A 25076-nucleotide genomic window follows, 5' to 3' on the forward strand; every position below is an offset into this window, starting at 1 on the left:
CTAAACTCCTCCATTGAGGGATCTGCCCTCATCTGTCACAAATACAATGCCAAATTTAGAAACAAGCCCATACAATGGAACTCTAGCATCAACAAACTTTCCAATAAAAGGAAAATAATGCGTTGGCCTTAAGAAATAATCTCAAACCACCCCATTTAAGAAGTGACCAGAAAAACATAAGCAAAAAGCTCAGGCATAAGCCCTGCAAAGCCAAGTATAAATTAAATACTGCAACCTCATTCAAAGATAACTACAAATTCTCTTTCAACTATATCAGGAATCCAGCAGCAATAGTTCACACTTTTCTGAGTCTGTAAACAACAGTACCACCTATTCTAACCTAGAAGACATCACTAACATATTAACAGAAAAACTTAGTTACGTGTTCCTCCTCTCACACCATTCTGTCCACACTACTGACTATGTTGTTGTCTTTCGGCTTTTCCCAGTTAGGGGTCACCACAGTGGAACTCCAGTCCCCTAATGATCGGCAGTAGATTTTCATGGTGCTGAGTTGCCAGCTCGACGCCCAACCTTCAACGAAGGCACGCCCATTCACTCATGTCTTTCGGAACGCCACTCGACCCGCAGGGAGGACATGCAGACTCCACACAGAAGGCACTCCCTGCACACTAGCTGGGAATCGAATGGGAGAACCTCTTGCTGCGAGGCAACAACACTACCGCTGCACCACCACGGAATTGTCCACATTACAAACAAATCCTGAAAGTTGTCTCCAAAACCAAAAGCACCATCTCCATGGGTCAATACAACATACCTGGCTGTCTCCTTAAGCAAATTAGCTTTGTGAAATGTAAGTCCTACCTACTAAATCTGGTACTTTCTTTACAAAATCACGGAAGTAATTGTGATGGCAAATCAGTGAATACTGACTACCTGGATTTAGCCAAGGCCTTAGTCAATAAACCACTCTCTGACATTACTGAGAAACTCCCCCAAATGAATGTTAACCCTTACATGATTTACTGGGTAACAAAGAGGCTCTGAGACAGGACACACACAGGGGCAGTGGCTCTGACAAAGGACACACACAGGGGCAGTGGCTCTGACACAGGACACACACAGGGGCAGTGGCTCTGACACAGGACACACACAGGGGCAGTGGCTCTGAGACAGGACACATACAAGGGCAGTGCTACTGGCACACTGTCTGAAAAAGGAAGGTCTCCACTGCCATCCCACAAGGTTCTGTTTTGTGGTGACTCCCCTGTGGCAATATACTTTGTTAATGTTCAAGCCAACATCAGTGGTCTCTGACTAGCTAAGTCTATTGATGAATGCAATCTTGAAGCTGTCAAATACTTACCAGATAACAGCCATAACCTTCAAAAGGACCTAAACCTTATAGACACACCCCTTAAAATCATTCCTTTAGTCAAGGATCTCGGAAATGTCCTTTGATCACTGCACGTCCAGTATTGAAGGAAGTCCTTTTACATTGCACAGCTTATATTTAAAGGTATGTTGTCCAGGTCCACCCATATAATACACTCATTAGGCCATTCATTGTGTATAATACTCCTTTTGGTAGGTGCATGTCCAAACACTTGCCACACCTGGAATGACCACAGTATTTTGCAACTAAGAAAATAAAGAATCTAAATCATAAAAATTATGTGGACCATCTCAAAGCACGTCACCTCTTCTCATATTATACAAGCTACTGAGAGGCGACCTCTGCCTTGCATGTAGAGGCTGAACAGACTCTATCCTGTCAAACGTATTACACATTCATAGGTCTAGTACCGGGATAACTGCCCAGTCAGGGGATTTCTTTCTATCTGTTCTGCAACATAAATGGAACATTTTGGAGAAATGGGTATGTATCACTGAGAATTCTGGTTCTGGTTCTCTGGAGCCATCTTGTACTCTACTTATAGCAAAGTACTTCTCTTACCCTATTTGAATGTTATGAATGGATGGGTAACTGCAAATTCACTCCCAATATAGCACCTTTGTCTCTCATGGATAGAGGCAACATGTAAATCTCCCAACATATCCTTCATCTGTCCATGTCTGCATTATTTGTATTCAAAACATAAGGACTAAAAAGCTTCATGGCAGTGTAAGGTTAGGCTTCTTAATATACTCACAGATAAATAGCCTATTAAGCACATATGACCTTATAAATATCTGGTCCCATAACAAGAGCTTTAAGTTCAGTGCACAGAACTGCAATATTTTTCTCTTTAAGAACACACCTGCTCCTACCTCATAAAAGATACCACCCCAGCCCCCTTTGAAACAAATACTACCATAAGAGTTTCAGTTACACTTGTGGTCAACAAACTCTTTTTACCACCGTATATCAACTATAATTATAACATCCTTCTACCGGGTGTAATTAATAATTACAGACATGTCCTCCAGGTCCAAGGAAGTTATTGTCACTGCCTCCTCTTCCCTTATCAGAACCATAATAGACTAAAATGTCCCTTTTGGTGTAGATCTACCTGGGCATATTACACAACTAGAACAAAACACAATGTTTTTATAACCACAAGAAAGGCCAGTGAAAAACAGCTCTACTTTCCACCCAGATAAATTTATTGATAAAACCTTATAGTCTCGTCTCTAGCGCCTCGGCTGTTGCCTTTACAGAGTAAAAAAACTTTATCCATTAATACATCCACATTATATACTCTCTTAACATTTCCAATAAATCAATTAAACAATTAAATAAAACTCCCCAGGGGGGCTTAACAAAGAGTGTAATTGGCAGGGTTTTATATGTTGATTGTTTTATTAGTAATTATGAATAAGTTTTATTTAATTGTTTAATTGATTTATTGGAAATGTTAGAGTATATAATGTGGATGTATTAATGGATAAAGTTTTTTTACTCTGTAAAGGCAACAGCCAAGGCGCTAGAGACGAGACTATAAGGTTTTATCAATAAATTTGTCTGGGTGGAAAGTAGAGCTGTTTTTCACTGGTCTTTCTTGTGGTTATAATAACATTGCTTTTTGGTTTGTGGTTGAAAAAAACACAATGTTTCTTCACCATGCAAATGTCAAGCATGAGCTCCCTAAGACAGACAGAATATCTAAAAGTCTTCTCACTCTACTTCGTCTTATATGGACGTCTGCATGGTGACCTCTGCTTAACTTTCAAGTGAATGGTATAAAAGCACTAGTAGTGTGAACAGCCCACATCTGAGGAAGTGATTTTTAAAACGAAAACGTATGGTGGAGCGTTAATGTGCTGTGTTTCTGTGGAATAAAGTGAACTGAAGTGTGCTTAGCCGTCCGTGGGTTTTTTCCACAATTTTCTAAGCTTGCCCTGCTCAGGGCTTTATTGTTTTGCCTGAAAAGCTGTTTCATTTTGTGGATTACAAGTTTTATTTGGAAGCTGCTGTGAATTTTGTTTTGTTTTTTCTTGATGACTAAAACTGCACAATACATGCAATGGAAAGAAACCAGAAATGTGAACAAAATGCAAAGTGAGGAAATGTTTAAAACAGTAAATAGAGGGTGACGTATTTGGGAAGGTGACACTTTCTTGAGCATCTGTATAAGATTGCCTTATATAAAAGGCTTTTGGTTCATTTGTCATATGTTACAGGCATACACATTCAAGAATGTGACTGTAAAGATCACTGTTCCATTTCTAAAGAACACCATTACATTCCTAAAGAATGCTATTACAGTCCTAAAGTTCACAATTACATTCCTAAAGAACACAATTACATCCTTAAGGAACATTGTTACATTCTTAAAGAACAGTAAAACACTGTTACAGTCCTAAAGAACACTGGAACAGTGTTACAGTCCTAAAAAACACTGGAACAGTGTTACAGTCCTAAAGACCACTGGAACATTGTTGCAGTCCTAAAGAACACTGGAACATTGTTACAGTCCTAAAGAACACTGGAATATTGTTACATTCCTAAAGAACACTGGAACATTGTTACAGTCCTAAAGAACACTGGAACATTGTTACATTCCTAAAGAACACTGGAACACTGTTACATTGTTAAAGAACAGTAAAACACTGTTACAGTCCTAAAGAACACTGGAACATTGTTACAGTCCTAAAGAACACTGGAACTTTGTTACATTCCTAAAGAACACTGGAACATTGGTACAGTCCTACAGAACAATGGAACATTGTTACAGTCCTAAAGAACACTGGAACATTGGTACAGTCCTAAAGAACACTGGAACATTGTTACAATCCTAAAGAACACTGGAACATTGTTACAGTCCTAAAGAACACTGGAACATTGGTACAGTCCTAAAGAACACTGGAACATTGGTACAGTCCTAAAGAACACTGGAATATTGTTACATTGTTAAAGAACAATACAACATTGTTACAGTCCTAAAGAACACTGGAACATTGTTACAGTCCTAAAGAACACTGGAACATTGTTACAGTCCTAAAGAACACTGGAACATTGTTACAATCCTAAAGAACACTGGAACATTGTTACATTCCTAAAGAACACTGGAACATTGTTACAGTCCTAAAGAACACTGGAACATTGTTACATTGTTAAAGAACAGTAAAACATTGTTACAGTCCTAAAGAACACTGGAACATTGTTACAGTCCTAAAGAACACTGGAACATTGTTACAGTCCTAAAGAATACTGGAACATTGTTACAATCCTAAAGAACACTGGAACATTGTTACAATCCTAAAGAACACTGGAACATTGTTACATTCTTAAAGAACACTGGAACATTGTTACAGTCCTAAAGAACACTGGAACATTCTTATATTGTTAAAGAACAGTAAAACATTGTTACAGTCCTAAAGAACACTGGAACATTGGTACAGTCCTAAAGAACATTGGAACATTGTTACAGTCCTAAAGAACACTGGAACATTGTTATATTGTTAAAGAACAGTAAAACATTGTTACAGTCCTAAAGAACACTGGAACATTGTTACAATCCTAAAGAACACTGGAACATTGTTACAATCCTAAAGAACACTGGAACATTGTTACAGTCCTAAAGAACACTGGAACATTGTTATATTGTTAAAGAACAGTAAAACATTGTTACAGTCCTAAAGAACACTGGAACATTGTTACAATCCTAAAGAACACTGGAACATTGTTACAATCCTAAAGAACACTGGAACATTGTTACAGTCCTAAAGAACACTGGAACATTGTTACAATCCTAAAGAACACTGGAACATTGTTACAGTCCTAAAGAACACTGGAACATTGTTACAGTCCTAAAGAACACTGGAACATTGTTACAGTCCTAAAGAACACTGGAACATTGTTACAATCCTAAAGAACACTGGAACATTGTTACAGTCCTAAAGAACACTGGAACATTGTTACAATCCTAAAGAACACTGGAACATTGGTACAGTCCTAAAGAACACTGGAACATTGTTACAGTCCTAAAGAACATTGGGACATTGGTACAGTCCTAAAGAACACTGGAACATTGGTACAGTCCTAAAGAACACTGGAACATTGGTACAGTCCTAAAGAACACTGGAACATTGGTACAGTCCTAAAGAACATTGGGACATTGTTACAGTCGTAAAGAATACCATTGTGTCTTTCACTCCTAAAATAACAGCAGCTGCATCAGTTACATAACAACATGCCCATTAAGTTTCATGGGGAAGGGAGCTGATAAATCAGTTCTAGGTCGCTAAATGCTGATACATTTGGCTGAGCCCCCATCCCCATTCCCATCCCCGTTCCAATGATATCAGCATACTGGAGCTTGTCTTCTTTGAAAAAGTGAACTTAATTATGAGAAACAGCAGAGCAACAAATCTTGAAACTTTGTTCATAGGTAGTGACGAGGCATGCAGTTCAGGAGACCATTAAGGAGCTGAATTTCCCAACTGCCCCAAAGCCCTCTCTGGTTAATTGACTTCCTGAAGACCACTCAGTGAGCAAATATAGGTTATGGGAATCAAACCCTGGACTGCAGAAAGCAGCTCATGAACAGCTCATAGCTTTAATCCTCTGTGATAATAACCACTACAGAATATTATCCACAACCTGCAGGAATTACAGATGGCACATCCAAAACCTGCAGAAATGATAAGTATTACCATACTTTTAAATAATAACACTACAAACACAAAAGGTGGTTGAATCATTTTATAAACCATGTGCTAAACATCTGCCAGAAGTAGGATGATTATATTTGAGTTCAGAGAGTGATGAAATCCTACAGATTTCTATGTGCCACTTAAGGAAAACTGAACTGCGTGGGACTTTTTAAGTAGTTTTAAACATTAATTATTTTATTTTAGTCCAAACAAAAATCTCTGTGTTGATATTGCAAATATTAAATAAATAGCTCCCTTTTCTGGAAATAACATTCTCTTGTCAGCACATATTACACTCACCTGACTATAACAAACACAAATAAATTGCAATAGTCTTCACAGTCACATTCAAATGCTTTCTCAATGTCTCTTTTCTCACATTTATATCTAACCTCTAGATAAGGCCTTGCTGGCAAGAGCTAGTGTTTCCACAGTTTAAAAGATGACTACAGACAAAAGTTCTTGTAATAGTAAATTCACAGTTTTAATCAACAGAGGAAACATTACTTAATGTCAAAAAATGAGGGCAATATAATTTAGAAGCTGCTGGTCATTTTACAATCCTAAATTCTCATGTTCAATACAGTCATTTTCAGAGGACTATAAATTAAGTTATCCAACCTCATAGCTCCTTAGTGTTAGCAACTAACCTGATCTGTTTTTGACTTTAAATAACCTGTAACAAATTGACAGAAAGATAGCATGCAACCCATGAAACATTTTAAAATAAAGTGCTAAAACGCCATAGCAAGCCATTGAGATACGGCATTCCATATTTGTGACAGTAAAATTAATTAATTTGGGGCAAATAAATACTTGAACAAACTTAAAAAACAACAGCCATGGAAATTAAAGAACTGGGAAATTACAAATATTTTAGAAATTAAGAATAAGCAGATATTTATTTATTTATTTATTAGTATTTGTTTACTGTTTACTCCTACTGGATACATAGAAGTGTCCCCCTTTTCATTGGGGGCATGGGGATAAATGAGCCATAAAAACAGTTATAGATACATAGACAGACAGCAATAATATATACATGCAGTAGTTATAGAAGTTGAGGAACAAGACAATGGTACACAATTTACAAGTAGCACTATTTTACTTACTATATATAGTAAAACTGAAGAAAGGTAGCCGAGAAGAGGTGGGGTATAGATCTCCTTTGTGGAAGGAGGAAAAATGCCAAAAGTAATACCCCTAAGAAAGCAGCTAAGAATGTGCACCAGCGGTGCTGTGACCTTATAATCCTTTTGTAACCTTTTGCAGAGCTTGTACAGCAGGCTATAACACCAGTGGAAACAAGCCTGGGCTCTGTTGGTGGAGGGAGCCTGCCTTCCTGGTGGCACTGCCTGTATAGCTGGGGGGACCCAGTGGTGGGTATCATGAACTCAGTCCCTAAATTTCAGTCCCGAAATCCCTGTATGGAAAGGCCCTAAAGTTGTTGGGAGGGAGCCTGCCTCACTAGTAGTGCTGCCTGGTGCACTGGGGGTGCCCGTGGAGTGGGGCGAAATCTCAGACAAGACAATCTCAGTGTATAAAAGACTGGGCTCAGCTGGGTGGGTGCTGGACCTGCAGACTGGATGAGCAGCTGTAACAAAGAAGAACAGACAAAGTAGAAAACACAAACAAAAATTATTCAGAAGTTCTCAAAGTTTACAGTAGCCATCTAAGCGTAGATCCAAAAACTGAGACAGTATGGTACATTGCTCCTAGATATATACAGAAAGTAGAGGGCATGTCCAAGGGAATACTTGTCTTGAAAAAAGGCCCTGATGGCCCTTGAAATGCCTGTGATCATGCGCCTGCAAGACAGCTGAAAGTAATCCTATCCTTTTCCAGCCTGGTGAGAGGGGAATCAGTATGTCTAACAACTGAGTCATCACTTACTAATACATCCTTATTAGGTGAGTTGAGGTACTTACACATCAGCTTGAATAATGCTATATATTCTGATAATACATTCATAAGCATTTCACCACATATAACCTTAACATTAACAGGGATACTTTCCATTTAGAGTAAGCCAAAAAGCAATATGTGGCTGGGATGAAATGGTCTAAATACTCAAAGAAAGCAAAATTCTAAATATCATGAAAATCAGTTATAATTTCATGGTAACTAAAATTCCATCTTTTGGGAGGCCTTTGAGATTTCCTAGTCAGAGACCTGGAAGCTTATGTCAGTCATATCCCTTACACACACACACACACACACACACACACACACACACACACACACACACACACACACACACACACACACACACACACTGCTGCATTGTTTTTTTTGTTTTGTTTGTTTTTTGTTTTTGTTTTTTTTTTTTTTTTTTATGCCTGCAGTTTACATTACAGTGTGTAGATGGTACGTTTTCTTTGGTACATGCAAAGTGTTATTGGCAAAGGCATTCTTTCATGTTATTTCAATAATTTTTAAATGTCATTCATTTGAGGTACAAAAACATTCAGATACAAATATTCCTGACTGAAAAGGCTGTCACACAGATGAAAATCAGTACAGTCAAGCTTTTTTTAAGAGAAAGGAATTAATATAATTGATTTAGAAAATTTTATATAAAACATTCTGTAATATTAACAAATACCACATAGGGTTACAGTCACCTACCAGTTCCTATAGAAACGACGTCTGCATTCATCACTGATGTGTTCAGCAAAAATTGTTTTAAAATTTCGGAGTCCTCGTGGTGTTTCCACATATCCTACAAGCCCCACAACAACCATAGGTGGCGTATCAATGATAGTAACTGCCTCTACTTCCTCTCTTTTTGAAATCTCTAAAAGGTAAACACAAAAAGGAGAAACCATTACTATTAAATGATATATTTTTTCTTTGTTAATTAAATTCAGCAGGCAAAAAGTGGACGACATAAAGTAAATTAGCATGGCTTGGGGTATCAATCTGAAAGCACAGAAGGATAACACTCATCTATAATGGTAGAGACCTAGGTTTGATCACAGCCCTGGATGTCAGAGACCTAGCTTGGGGATGGGAGAATTGAGCAGCTGATGTGATGTTTACCACTCCTGAAGGTGGATAATAGAGGGCTACCCTGTCAAATCCACAATAATGCTGTTATTGCTAGGTTGGTGGATTCAGACAGTTTAGGATGGAGAGGTATCTGGGAACATGTGAAATTATGTGTATATGTCCTTTGTTGTCCATAACAGACACAGTGGGACAGTATAGGGCACTGGCAATAAAAAATCCTACACCTTATAGTGTGACACTCTTATGGTCCTGCTGCACAGTCATCCCTTAGAACAAATGGATCCCATGGGTAATGGGAAGGCCTCGTACCACCTTAGGTCTCTGAGAGAGAGACAAAATATAAAAAGAAAGTCTATGTCAAAAATTCTGGAGTATATAATGAGTAGCTACCCAGGACTTGTTTAGTTCTGTTTATTTATGACATTTTATTGTGGTTGTCCCTATGTGTTAAAAGCCTATTGACAGAACAATCAGTGTGAAATACTTTAGTATTATAATATCCACAACATGAACTTTTTATAATAGACATGAAACATTTTTTCAGCTTTTATAACAGGACACAGGATAACAACAGCAGTGCAAACTATGATGTGCATGGTATTACAATATTACAGGCTGGACACTAATGACAAACTGTTTAGAAAATGCATTACAGAAAGAAGTTATTTATTTATTTACCTATTTATTTAGTTAGTTAGTTATTTAGTTAGTTATTTATTTAGTTATTTATTTATTTACCTATTTATTTATTTATTTAGTTATTTATTTAGTTAGTTATTTATTTAGTTATTTATTTATTTACCTATTTATTTATTTAGTTAGTTATTTATTTAGTTAGTTATTTATTTAGTTATTTATTTATTTACCTATTTATTTATTTATTTAGTTATTTTGCATTTGCTCTACCTCTTTCTTTGCCTTTTTTACTAAACCCATACGTATGTAACAATCTCGCATCCTTTCTTTTCTAAGTAAGCATGGCTCAGATATTAGAAGGCATTTCGGTAAGTATACGAGCACGTGTGTGTGTGTGTGTGTGTGTGTGTGTGTGTGTGTGTGTGTGTGTGTGTGTGTGTGTGTGTGTGTGTGTGTGTGTGTGTGTGTGTGTGTGTGTGCGCGTGTATGTGTGTGGGCATATATATATATATATATATATATATATATATATATACATGTGTGTGTGTGTGTGTGTGTGTGTGTGTGTGTATATATATATATGTGTGTGTGTGTGTGTGTGTGTGTGTGTGTGTGTGTGTGTGTGTGTGTGTGTGTGTGTGTGTATACGAGCACGTGTGTGTGTAAGACAAGAATCTTCACTTTAAGGGAACCCCCTACCACATTATGACAAAAGAAGGGTTATTACTCAGTTCACCTGCCAGTGCAGTATGCGTGTGTCTGTGTTTGTGTTTGTGTGTGTGTGTTTGTGTGTGTTTGTGTTTGTGCATGCATGTGTGCGTGCGTGTGTGTGCGTGCGTGTGTGCGTGCATGTGTGTGCGTGTGTGTGTGTGTGTGTGTGCTGAACACAAGTATTACTCAACATTCACTGATGTAATTAACTGGTTTTATTCCACTCTTTCTCTTCCATCATTTTGCCACAAGCTAATAACTAAACTGCCACATCTTGCATCATCCCACGTTATGATTATCCACAGCTCAAATAAGCAAACAGGACTTGTAAGCAGCAACAGCTGTGAAGGAAAACTGACTGTGACAGCTGAAATACAGTATTACTGAGGCAGCCACAATCAGCTCATATCACCATCCAAGAACATGAGCCATACACTACCTTCTAAGTACCCAGCTGGAAAGTGGACAAAATTCATTCACTTGACAGAGGTACAGTGAAATGCACTGAGCAGGTTTAGCATGAAAAAGCTAGCAAGGCTGAAACCCAGTAAGACTACACACAAATTAAGTATTGGAGCAGGGTGTTCACTGATGGGGTGGTGCAGGGGCTCACATGCATTTTTAACACGGTAATGCAGAATAGCACAAGCTGCTCTGTCCGATGTGTAAGACAAGAATCTTCACTTTAAGGGAACCCCCTACCACATTATGACAAAAGAAGGGTTATTACTCAGTTCACCTGCCAGTGCAGTATAACACTATTACTGCACAAAGCCTGGTCAGTACACACAACAACAGCACAGCCTCATCCCATGCGCACCACCCTCCTTTGGATTTATAAGCCTTCAACGTCTCTCCTAACTTTCAGCTTCTCTTTCTAACTATAGGCTATTCTGTACAGTACGAAGCATACTGAAAATGTCCTCCTACATCTATTCACCCCCAAAATAACACACTTAAGTACGCACACACACACACACACACACACACACACACACACACACACACACACACACACACACATACACCAACTTGTGTGCACACATGCAACCTCATGTGCACTCCCATGCACAAACACATTCACATGCCCCTACACATGAATACACATGCATACACACATGTGAACACATGCATACATACACATACACAAGTACACAAACACATGCAAGCATACAAGACACGCACATATATCACATTCTCTGGCTACTGATATAACAAAAAATTATTGTGATATTTCCTCGTGTATTCCTTACACAAAGATTTTCATTGGCTGTCACACAACTGTACAGATTTTTCCATCATATTTTTGGTCCATTTTTCATAAAATTCTGGTTTTCTAGCAAATCACTGGCAAATCATTGAAGATTTAAGTCAGAAAATAATGACAGACATTTGAGTTTCAGACTTTATAACCTTAGGAAACTTCATGTTAATGCAAAACCTGTCATTCTATCAACTTTCTAAGTTTGAAAGAGTAATATTTAAAAATTGTACCTATTTTTGGGACTTTGTCCCCCCCCCCCCATTATATATGGCTTTGCCCAGATTTTTTGCTCTAAGAGGTTGAGAAGTATGCCTGTGTTATGAATCTTGAGGTGATTCTAGTTTGTCAAGCTTCGGAATTATCTACAGGAGGACATGTTTAAATGAGGGTGGTAGGATGACTGATATTATGAGCCATCAAAAGATTAAGGGTTTTACAGTGATGAGCGGGGTGTTTCAAGGAACAAAGGTTGTTATAGCAGGGTCACAGTCAGGTTTCAGTTTCCCCAATGCATCCTTCACCATTCTCATTCTGAAATGAAAACAGGATCTTCTTAGTAAAAAAAAATTAGGATTCACTAAAACAAGAACTATAGAACATATTGATATTAACGTGTTTTTCTGCTTCTAGCATATTTTTTTGAAGGATTGTGTCATGTTGCCACTTCTCCCAACATGATCCCTGTTTAGTGATTCCTGACATCTACCTCCTGGACTTGTTAAGAGCGCTCTCTATTGAAATGTCGCATTCAAAATGATGGGTGACGAAAAGCCAGAGAAAAAGACTGAAAACACAGGAAAAGAGTGAATCTCGAAAACCATTCTACTCCTTAAAAATTTATTTTTGTAGGGGACAAGCCCCCCTGCACCCCCATGTGGGGGTAGAGCCCCCAACACCAAATGAAGTTATATATACCATCATTGAGATCACCATACCTTGGAGTAAATGGAATATTCCAAGAAATGGTATCTTGGACTTAGTACATGTAAGTCTGATCTTTTAGTCATTCAGTCTCCATGTTTCCTACCTGTTGTAGTGGGTCTTGACATTTCAAATGGTTATCCCATGGGGTCTGTGATAACTATTCCCATGGTTCTGTTGCCTGATGTGAGTCATGTGCATGGTTCTGTTGCCTGATGTGAGTCATGTCCATATCTGCTGCTACCTCGTTATGACTTTCATGAGTGCATGAGTTTCATTTATCAGGCTGCCTATTTTGCTGTTTTACAGTCACTGTGCCATATTGTGTAATTAAGTAACTGCACAAGATGTCTCCTCTGAGTTGCACTGCCATGCCCTACTTTGTAGTAATTAGCTTGTAAATATGAATTTCTTTATGAGAACAGCTATGGTGAATGTATTATTCCTTGCTTACCTCAGATGCATTTTATTTGGCAGTTAGCATGAGGGATGGGCTTACAGCAGGGCAGGAATAAGATCCAAGAGTGATTATCACACCCCAGGTTACATTAATGAGAGCAAACTGGAGAGGTTGTAGCAAAATCAAATAAAACTGTTGAGTTGTTTTCTATAACATTTTGACTCAAAAAGTAAAGTTGTAGAAATCCAATATATAAAATTCGAATGCCATAACCTGGAAACTACTGCAATACCATTCATATTAATGGTGTAGATCCCCGACAATCCCCATGTAGATGCTAAGCCACCCCCATGCACCCCAACTTATATATATATATATATATATATATGTATAGTTCCCAATTCCATGGTTATACAACACTGGGACAAAGAGAAAGCACAGCAGTCTGGCGCTATTACTCTTTTTATTTATTTACACTTTGTTGAGTGGACTACTTCCACTAGGCCAATGGCCTCTTTTCAGGGGAGACACAAGCTGGTATTCATACTGACTACAGAAAATTTGGATATGGCACTGGGGAGCCTTCCCTACTGGTCTAGTGGAGGCTCAACACATTCCCCATTAGCTTTGGTAATGCACCATTACCTTTACTGATGATGCAGCAAAACTCCCAGTTAGACGACCAAATGGTGACAGTAAAAAATGTACAGTTTTGTAGAGCAAGGGTGATTTATATTAATATTCAGTTGTTTAAATAGTGAAATTCTCACAGAAAGTTTGGCATGTTACTGTTTTGTTGAATAGCACTTTATCAAAACCCAAACTGTTGTGTCTGAACACTCAACTACCTAAATTATCACAAGTGTAAATTTATACTTTTATGTTATCGAAAATGCAGGTGGCCATGGTGGTGCAGCGGTTAGCGTTGCCACCTCACAGCAAGAGCTTCTCTGGTTTGATCCTCGGCTGGGGTGCCTTCTGTGCGGAGTCTTCATGTCCTCTCTGTGGTCGCGTGGGTTTCCTCCGGGTGCTCCGGTTTCCTCCCACATCCCAAAGACATGCAGTAGGTGGATTGGACACTCTAAACTGCCCCTAGGTGTGAGTGTGTGCATGTGTGTGCCTTCTGTGGAAGGTTGGGCGCTGGGCTGGCAACTCGACACTGTAAAACTCCACTGCCAATCATGAGCGGACAGATGATCCGCTGTGGCGACCCCTAACCGGGAAAAGCCGAAAGAAGAAGAAGAAGAAGAAGATGTTATCGAAAATGCAGTTTTTCACTTGCCAGTAATGCTTTTGCAGAAGGCTGGCCCTGTAGCCTCCATATGAGGTATTTTCAGCCACAATGCTCATCTTTAAATATCCTAACTCCCTGGGGCAAAAGAGAAAACTCCACGTTTTCCATTTACTCTAAGAGAGAGAAGGAAGCAGCCATCTGCAAAATATAGCTTTTCACACTGAATAAGGGTTGGGAGGGTGTTTGCCTTACAAACACAAGATGCAGAGTTTGAGTCTCACAAAGGATAACTGGCTAGGCTTAAAATGCCTTGCAAGGGCAGTTAGCTTAGTACTAAACTATGAATCTATGAACTATATACTTACTTTTATAAAGAACAAGTAGTATTGTCACTGCAGAAGTTAGTTTAGATGTAACAGTTTGCATTTCAACAAAGCATAACATGATAAAACACTAGGATGTCAGAAGTTCTCTAACATGTCCAAAAAGATGACTGTTTCTAAAGTTCAAGGAAAGTTAGGAAATTAGCAGAATACACCATGTTGTGTGACAGCCAGTGAAAATAGCTAATCTTCCTCTATTAGCCCCACGTCTGCAAAACTAGAGCATGACAGACTCTGAAAGCACAACATTCCAGGAGAAATCCCACAGCATCCATTCAGACAAACAGGACTGCATTCTTTGTTCCATCTGAATATCTGAGGATTCACTTATAGCCTATAAGTTTGATATAAAAGGAATGGGAAGTCAGAATACAATCATGCTACATGAAGACACGTGTCAAGGACCTAAGTCACTCTACAGCATGATTGTAGTTTGACTTACTTCCTTACAAGGAAGAAAGAAAAGTCAGACAACGATGATGACCAAAACAACTAAGCATGTTGCAATAATTGTAATTTATTTTGGGTTCACTATGAACTCTAAAACATTAAATAAATGTCAGTCATTTGACACCCTCAAAATTCCATTTGCAGCCAAAATGATAAGCAAATGGGTCCCCTGCAGAAAAGTCCACCTCACCCTGTTAAATTGCTGATAATTAAAACACTGGACTACAAAGTCAGACCAACTGCCCTGAAGTGGCTTTAGCAGATACAGCTAGCACAAATGGGTGCTGGTGAGCACTGACCACAATATTTTATAAATATATTCTATCATACATGTTATTTATCAGATTAAGAACATTTCAAGTGAGGAAAAATATTATAAAAAGATTAACCCAAGGACTGTCGTTTTTATCCTTGGATTAGGCCATGAAAGTGCTGACCAATATTAAGGTGAACACTTCAAAAAGGGAAGAAATTTGTTATGGTTGACTTTGCTTGGAAACATACAGAAAATAAGAAAGCATCTCCATGCAGGTAGCGGGTGCTGGTTCCAAAGCTGATTGCTTTCATCAGAGAGGTACTAGACAGAAAATATTCCATCCCTGCAGTTAAAGGCAGGCATTACAAAAGCTTCATAATTTTCACTGTCCTGAGTGATTTAAATGGCTTAAATTGCTGCATATCAGAAAGTCAAATGGCATCAGAAATACTCAGTCTAGGAATCTAAACCTTTTCTGCAACATCAACAGCTTGAATGTCTTAGCTTGCATTTTATAGATATTTTTTTCTCAATGCACACTGACTAGATCGTTTCATCTTACCCTATCAGTATTCGCTCTTACCTGTATGTTCTGATTTTTAGATTGTACTAGTTTTGTATATAATATTGTTAATTAAAATACTGTGATGTATTTTCTGTTATTTTGAGCTTGGGATGTGACAGAAACGGATCACTAGACCACTCCACTTACCCAGTAAATAAATAGTAAATAAATAAACAGAATGATTTGGAGGGACAGGTATATCTCAAAGAAGATACCACTGCTCTGGAACACATTTCCCATCCATGTAAAACAAAGCTCATTCCTGTCTATATTCAAATGCAACTTGGATATATTAGTTACTAATAGAAAATGTACCTCAGGACTGCCCCCTGGACTACTAATGGAAAGAGGAAGTGCCTAAATGCTTTACCTTATTCTTGGGTCCCCTCAAATTATCTATGGTATGATCCCAGTTATTCTTAGTAGGGGTAATATAAAATTATCAACCAGGGGATGGGTAAGGCCAATCTAACACCAAATTTGATAGCTTAATTCAAGTGCCAAGAGGGAAACTGGCTAGGCTTAAAATGGCCTACAAGGGCAGTTGGGCTTGTATTTACCTATAAAGGTTCTCATGTCATAACGGGACATGAGCTTTCATCATGGGAGTTTGCAGCACTGATCTAATTCTCATTTAGTCTTTACAGCAGGTCACATATTTTATTCATTTAATTTAAATATTTGATAACTAGGTAAGTAGGCTGCTCTGTAGAACTCTTTTAGCCATGTCCCATGCCAGAGGCATAATAACAGTAAACATTATGCTACATAAATAAAATTGGGCATAAATTACAAAATGTTATCCTACCTCAGGCAAGTGTATTTTCACTGAGTACCCTCCCTTTGTGTATATTTTATCGGAGTGGGTTAAAAGCACATAAACTCATATTTCCCAAAACTGCTGTGTACCACAGTGGTATTTACACGATTGCCCACTGTGGTGTGACTGTGGAGTTGATATCTATAACAGGGTATGGAAGTAAGGGGGGGTTACCCCATACAAATTTTCTTTTTGTGTCTGTTGTACTTTTGAGTCACATTGCGTCATTTGAAAAAATAATGCAGTATAATTCACTGTAAAGCACTTCAGATTAGCAAGATAAAACATTGCAAAGTAAGTATATGTAGTATATAGGAACATTTTCAGCTAGGCGGTATAATAATATTACATGTATAATGAAAGATATAAATTTATAAATAATGTACTTTACAACTACAGTGAGGAGACAGTGCATAAGAGTAAACAGGAACATCTTGTCTCTTCTATGGGCTTCCTTTGCTTTTTGGGGTTCACTCTGTGGCCTTTGAATCATTGCTCATGTAAACAGCTGTGATAATTACAAACATGAAATAATCTTATTACCTAACTCTACTGTTTAGGAAGACCAAAACTGCTTTAATGAATTGTCTGTGCAGAGTAACAACAAAGGGATGAAAATTGAATATCATTAAATGTGTAAGACTGCCTTTTGCCATTTTACTTTAGACACTTCTCTTGACACTCTAAAACACCAGCTCCAACCTTACCATCTCCAGACATCAAACAAATCCAATATAACATTAAACTGATTATGCAAAGGATATGTGGCAGCTGTTAGCAAAAGGTTAATAGCCGAACTACCCTACTGCTCAAAACATTTGTTGGGGTGAACATAGGATTTTGACAGGTACATAGGAGTTTTTAAACTATCTTGGCATTCAAAAACATTTTCTGAAAAACCATTATCAACATAGATAACAGTATGTGGCCCCGTGGTTTTGAGGGATCTAGCCCTTATTGGGCCCCAGGTGACCTGTGATCAATTAGCAGCTAGCTGGTTGCAGAGGGAGAATGGAAGAGAGCACATGATGTTGGTTCACCCATCCTAAGGGGAAGGAGGCAGCCTGGGCTCACTGCATAACCTGGTGTGCTCCTTGCTACATAACCTGTGAGACAATTAGTCAGGAGGTTCCAGATGCATGCATCTCCAGAGGGCAGCAGTGAAAATGTAAAGGCTGTTGCAAGGTGGTCAAGTAACAGCCCATTCCTCAGAAGCAGTCTGACACTGCCCCAACATCCTTGATATCCTTATCGGTCCTGGACATGGGCTGGGTTGAGCTCAGGAGAGGTAAAACGAGTGCAGTAGACCCTACGAGTTGGGGTAGGAGGGTGATGGCACCATAAATGTAACAATATAAATATATTTAAAGATGGAAAAATTATAGCCCTAAATGACAAATTATATCAAAACTGTTCATTCGTTTATAATGGTGTGCAAATAAAACAATTTTTGTAAATTAATTAGAACTTCCGCATAATTTTGGGTCAGTTAAATTGTTTAGAAGCTTTACAGTTTAAAAAGGTCTTCTTTTTTCTGCCCTGCCTGCTGACCATTAAGGACCCTCTTAACTGAAAACAGCCCATTTATTTTTCTTACTTAGGAATTTTACTTTAGAACAGGGCAACAACTGTATAGAGAGGGCAATCATCTAGGCAGACATGAGGGTACTTAATGCCCTTGCCTGCATCCTGGCAATAATCATGTTTTTTATTGTAATGGCATAATCATGCCTGTGTGTCAGGAGATGTGTGATGCATGTCACAGCAAAGGCCCAAAGTATCTTCCCCGTGTGAGTGCACCCTCCTGCATACCTGTGCTGAAGGCTACCATTTGGTGTTAACTTACTCAGCCTAGTAACCACCTTCAGGCCACCCATTTACATCACCATTTCTCCTCCTTTGTGGGATTGTGACACTGTACAGCCAGTTCTGACCTTCCCTCCCCTCGGGGTAGTCATTCCCATCCTTACCTGCCAGCACCAACAGGTATTACTAATCAAACCTGAGGTACATAGGTTGCAATCAGGACTTTCCTACTGGAGCTAAAGTTCAGAAAGTTTAAGAAACAATTTTACATCAGCAATCAAAAGGGTTAATCATTTTATAGATTTTCTCTTAATCCCCAAATTTAAATAAGTATAGCGATGAATACACTGTTCAATTATGTTATCACCTGTTAAAATGAATGAGAAAAACACATGCAAAGTTTGTTCATAACACACAAGAAATAAAGGTTATGAGCAAAGACGTCATTCTCTTGGGTTATTTTCAATAACATATGAATGATTAGAGGTAAAGTCTATTTTGTATTAAGAGCTAAACTTTGTTTTGGGTTCCACATTTAAAACTTTGCGTGCCCTTCAAATTGTTCAAAATCGGTATAAATAATACAAGCCAAATGGATCATTTTGTGGCACAGAGTGTTCACAAACTGTCAAAAAATAATTTAGCAGATCTTACAAGTAGATTTTTGTCTTTATTTAAGGTTAATATTGACTTGTTGATGGACCACTGGAAACGTAAGACAACATGAAACAGGCATGAAGCACACAATGCCAGACACAAAATGCCAACATTTGTCAACAGAGAGAATCTCAAATATCATAACATAAAATTCTGAAGCAAATACAGTTCTGCAAATTCCAGTTATAGAAGAAATGTATCTGTACTTTTGGCATGGGGGGGGTCTGCTCCCTTCAACTCCTTATATGGGGAATTGTGTACCCTGCAAGTCTACTAACAAAATGTACTACCTCTGATGTGGCACCTCAAGACAGAGGAAGAGCTTGGCTTTCAAGCAAAGCCAGTCATTTTCCATTTCTATGGTAGTGCAAACACAGAGCTAGTACATGAACTTAGCAGAAGTGGATGGGTCATAGCTCCATGTATCGGAAATACAAGTGGGCAAAGCATCCCATAAAAGCTTTTAATTAACATTTTTTATTGTAGTAGTTTTGTTCTTCTGTATCGTTGTTCAAGCTGCAAACTCAGTAGAGAAGTAACAACAGTCAAGATTTTCATTGTCAGTTTGCAGTGTTTGTAATATACTTTTCTTTTGCTATTCTCACTTTGTAACTTCATATTCACCGGTATATTCTTTATTAATGCAGCATTTTCCCAAATTTATATTTAATATATTGAAGCACAATCCCATAGACAGATAACGATTTTGGCTTTAGCGTATTATGAAAAGATGTCTAGATGTATATATGCTTTAACTTTTAACATTACTGTTTGACTAGATGAATACATTTACATTAGCTTTTCATTCTTAATCTCCGCATACGTGAAAACAGAACTTGGTCGTAACTCTCTTATATCTCCTAGGTGCACTTATTTGTCATAATTATGAGACATGAACATTCTATAGACAGATCAAACTGTAAGTGAATTACTTTTATATTTACCTTAAAAAAAGAACTGAGCTTTGAGATGAATAGATCTGACAGTTTTTTTTGTTTTTTTTTTCAGATTTTGGACATTCAGTCCATTCATTTCACCTCACTGGAGCAATGGTCGACCAGGGTGGACCATCATTAAGAGCGCCATCAGGAGGGGGTTTAAGGGCTTCTTATTTAAAGTTTTGCCTCACTGTGCTTGCCCAGCAATGCCCCTGGGTGGGTTGTGTAGTGGGCATATGGGCTGCACCACCTGTCTCATCAGCAAGGGGCTGATAGCAGGATGCCACCCAGCCATAAAATGCATCTCTGTCTCTACCAGGGAAGTTCAACATCTGCATGTGCTCCTGGATGGATGTATGCATTCCCCCTTCCACCTAGGACGGGTTCACTCTTCCTCCTCTGCCTGAGCCATCAAGTGTTCAGGCAGCTAAATGAACTCTGGTGGCCTGCCTCAGAGTCATGGCTTTATCTCTCTGAGCTACTGATAGAGACAATTAGATCTAATTATTTTGTTCTTTTATGACTATTCTGAACTCCTTTTTATCATTTTTATTTCTGTCAGCACTTTTGTGTGGATGCATATCAGATTTGTAAAATTTGTGCATTGATATTGCTACAGATGTTTATCATAGCAACAAAATGTCTCTGAAAACTGTGAAAAGTTTAGTAAGTGCAATACAATAACTAGCCTCTGTAACACCAAATTATTTGCAAATCATTTCTTAATTCTGAACTCTGTAAATATAAATGCATACATCACCAAACCAAATCATTACACAGTGCCATTAAAATGAAACAAACCAGCTTACAAACAATGAAAATACTTAAAAAAGCTTTTACTTGAAGGACAAAACATCCCACACTCATGCAGGGGAGAATTCCCTGGGACACACACCTTATTATAGTCAGCTCCACGGTCACCTCATTCCAGAAAAAAAAAATGAAATTCAGTGGAATCAGAAAATTATCAACTAAACATTATACAATTTGATACAATGAATGTCAAGCACATCTGTGTGACAATTAAAACACTGGATCACTGCCGAATGATGATCTGTGGTGTTACTAGTTTTTTTTTGTTTTTCTTTTTTTAGGGTTAACTGGATTGACTCACCACTATATATTTCCTTTGCCTAATTGCCTAGACTTGCCTTTGCAACATATAAGCCTGTTTTCCACAGGTCAAGATGAATCATTGGTTACTAATAATGTTGCCTATTTATGGACAATGGAATTTGAAGTTTATATACAAACTAGAGAAATAAGATTAAAGTTGTGTTTATAACCACATTGTTATGTGTCTGACATATACTGTAGATGTCAAGATATTCACTTCAAGAGGGGACTTCTCACTATCCATTTTGAAAACACATAATGACAACTGACTATGACTGAATATATAGTCATATTGTTTTGTAATACGTGGGCAGTTTAAGGTGCTTCTTTGTGATACTGCCCATTTATAAAAAAAAAAAAAAAAAAAAAAAAAAAAGGTTGCATGATGGCGCAATGTGTATGACAGCTTTTAATGTTGTGGTATGATTAGAGTCGTACTTCTCTGCTGACTCCTGTTTACGTGGCACAGAGTGATTAACATATTTTACGTTTGTTTGCATATGTGTGGTAAAACAAGGTGTGCTGACAGCTTTTAAAGCTGTCAGTTGATATTCAGTGCTCTTCCCAGTTTGTATGCTAGCACAAGGTTCATTTCTTTTTAAAACACTGAGCTTCATATGTAAGACACTGGGTACTTCTAGGCTACCAAACAGTACCCTGGCTTTTGCCACCCAAGAAAATTATTTTCCTGTGCCCCTGTCAAGCAGAGCCACAGAGGTGATCCCTGGGGTGAATTTTCTATCTCCCATCAAATCATCAAGATTTTTCTTGAAGAGTGCTAATGAGGAGCTTTGTTTGATATAGATAGGTAGTTTGTTCCAGCGTATGAGAAGTCTCTGAGATAGGAATCTATCCCTCCAGCATGTTCTGTTTATTGTGGTGACAAGGTTTAGGTCCCTAGAGCGTGTAGCTCGGAGGGACTGGAATTTCTTTACATGGAGCATGTCCAACAGCTCTGGGTTTGACATAGCTTTGTATGTTAGGCAGAGATCGCCTCTGAGTAGGTGATATGTGACAGAGTAAAGCTGGAGTTTTTTGAGACGGTCTGCTTAGGGCATCTGTTTGAGGCAGGTAATCCTCTTTGTGAGGTATTTCTGTGGCCTTTCCAGTTGTTGTAGATGTCTTGTGAGGTACATACTAAAAGGGGCATTGTACTCTATAATGGGTCTAATGAGTGATGAGTAGAGGGGAACAATGACCTCTTTTTTCCTGGATGAGAAACCTTTTGTGATGAGGTGTGCCATGTAGAAGGATTTCCTGACTACTGTGGCGATGTGATTATCAAAGGAGAGACTACTGTCCACCTGTGTCCCAAGGTCTCTTATCACACTTTCGGTGTTAAGTAGACTACCGCCTAAGTGGTAGTTCATGGGTACAGAAGTTTTACCAAAAGGGATGACAATGCACTTTTTGGCATTGAGCTTGAGGCCATGGCTTTGACACCAGGCATGTGTCTCAGTGAGGCCCTTTTGTAGGATGTCCACATCGTTAGGAGATTTGATTATGGCTCCTAGTTTGCAGTCATCTGCGAACTTTGTTAGCCAAAGACCTTCTGTGTTAGCCTGTACTTCAGAGAAGTAGATACCAAACAGGACAGGACCTAGGACTGAACCCTGTGGTACTTCACTTGTCACTAGTCTGAAGTTGGATTTAGAGTCTGCTACTTTCACAGTGTGGGTTCGGTCAGTGAGCCAGTTGGCAACCCATCTTGTGACTTAGAGATTTATACCTAGTTTAGAGAGTTTGTCTATAATTCCAGAGTGGGGGATGGTGTTGAAATCCTTGGTGAGATCTAGATAGGCTGTGTGTACCACTTTACCCTCATCTACAGCTTTGGTGACCACTTCAAAGAAGTCTATCAGGTTTAGGAGACATGATCTGCCTTTTACAAACCCGGACTGGGTAGGGTCCAGAGTTTGGAGATTACCAATGTCATTGTTTATAAGTTCCATGATGATACGCTCCATAGCCTTGCAGATCAGGCTCATCAGGCTAATGGGGCAGTAGTTCCCAGGGTCCGTGGTGGCTCCCCCTTTGTGGAGTGGGATAACTGTTGCTGTGCGCCATTCAGTGGGCACAAAGCCTGAGGTGAGGCTATGATTGAACATGGTACTTAGGTGGGTTGCCAGTTCGTTCTGTAGTTCATGTAGAACGCAGCCTGGGATGTTGTCAGGTCCCATGGATGCTGTGTTCTTGGCTTTGGAGAGTGTGTTTTTACCTGTGCAGCCGTGATTACAGGTAATTTGCATTCTTCCGTATAGAGATGGGCCCTTTAGGGGATAAGAGAGGGGTAAAGTTAGCACTGAACCTATCCTGCCAGGATGTTGGCAATATCAGTTGGTTCTGTATATTTAGTGCCATTGTGCTGTAACTCAGAGCAGATCTGAGTGTTGCCATTGAGATTCTTCACATAGCTATAGAATGCTTTGTGGTTGTCTTTAGAATCAGTGGTGATTTTGTTTTCGTAACTAGCTTTGGAGGATTTTATGAGGGATCTCAGCTTCTTACTGAGGCTGACCACGGAGTTCCTCCAGTCATGGGATTTTACTCTTTTTTGCAACAGTTCCTTTCTTTTGTTGTAGAGTTTGTTCATGGCACGGGATCACCAGATTGGCTTCGTTTTTTTGGAGGATAGCATTTTGGTTCTGTTAGGGATTGCACGATCCATGCACTCATGTAAGTGCTTATAAAGTGCAATTGTATAGGATTCAGCAGTCGTATCTCTATTGTCCATCAGCATGGGTGTCGTGAAGTTTGCCACTTCTGCCCTAAGAAGCGTGAAGTTGGCTTTGGAGAATTTTTTTACGGTGGTTTCCCTAATGGGGGGGGCGGGGCTGGGATGTGGATGTCTAGGGTGATTTGCTTGTGGTCGGATCTGACCAACGAAGAATTGACCTCTGGTGTGGAACACCGGTTGTCCATGTTGGTAATGACCAGGTCTGGGATATTACTGCCCCTGCTGGGGGTGTGGATAAGTTGATCCAAGGCATTGGAATTTATGAATTCCAGAAAACGTTGAGCACAAGAGTTGGCACATGAGTAGTTTTCCCAGTTAATGGTGGGGTAGTTAAAATCGCCCATTATTAGGATGTTAGTTTGTACCCTAATATTTTCCAGTGTATCAAAAAATGAGGTGTAGGAATCCTGGGGCATGGTGGAGGATCTGTAGCAAGCTACAATTTGCATTGCGGTCTTGCCCAGAGTTGGTTGCACTTGGATAATCTCAGATGCATTATGCTGAGCAACTAGCCTGGAGGTGTGGATATCCTTAATGAATATGGACACGCCTCTGCCTTTAGTGCTTCAGTCCAAGTTTGAAGGCCGAAAGGTGTGGTATGAATTATAGCCTGGTAATGCAGGAGTGCTCTCTGGAGACTTGAACCAGGTCTCTGTCACTGCACAGATGTTGATGTTCTCCATTTTAAGGAGTGCCTCAAGTGAGTGCATTTTGAGGTTTAGACTTCTAGCATTGAGTAGCATTACCCTCAGATTTTGCTTGCTTGTACCTGTTATGGTGGTGAATTTGTCATTTGAATCTTGCCTAAAAAAGGCACTATAGGGGTGGCAAGTATCCGGAATCCCAAGGGCGACAGGTGCAGGCCATCTCTGGCAAAGCATCGTGGTTTGTCTATCATGTCATCTCAGGCAGACAGATACTGGATCCCCTTAGAATGACACCAGAAGCTTAGCCAATTGTTGAAGTCAACCATTTTGTCCTTGTACTGTGGTATCAGTCTGGGTGATGGCAGGCTGCTACTCATGGCTAGGGTCATACCTGCCTGGGATACAAGATCAGAAAGCTCCTCCATGTCTCTTTTCATGTAGTCCAGGGAGGAATGTCTCAGGT

General features: G+C 39.1%; 1 protein-coding gene across 1 annotated transcript in view; it reads right to left on the minus strand.

Moving 5' to 3' along the window:
- RPL3L (ribosomal protein L3 like) overlaps positions 1-25076 on the minus strand; it is a 223020-nt gene that overhangs the window by 158371 nt on the left and 39573 nt on the right. Inside the window, exon 3 of the mRNA XM_044089111.1 lies at positions 8689-8857. Coding sequence (XP_043945046.1) covers positions 8689-8857 — 169 coding nt within the window. The remainder of the gene's footprint in view (positions 1-8688; positions 8858-25076) is intronic.

Source organism: Protopterus annectens, chromosome 12.part0, assembly GCF_019279795.1.
Source record: "Protopterus annectens isolate FY-2018-M chromosome 12.part0, PAN1.0, whole genome shotgun sequence".
NCBI classification, from domain to species: Eukaryota; Metazoa; Chordata; order Ceratodontiformes; family Protopteridae; genus Protopterus; species Protopterus annectens.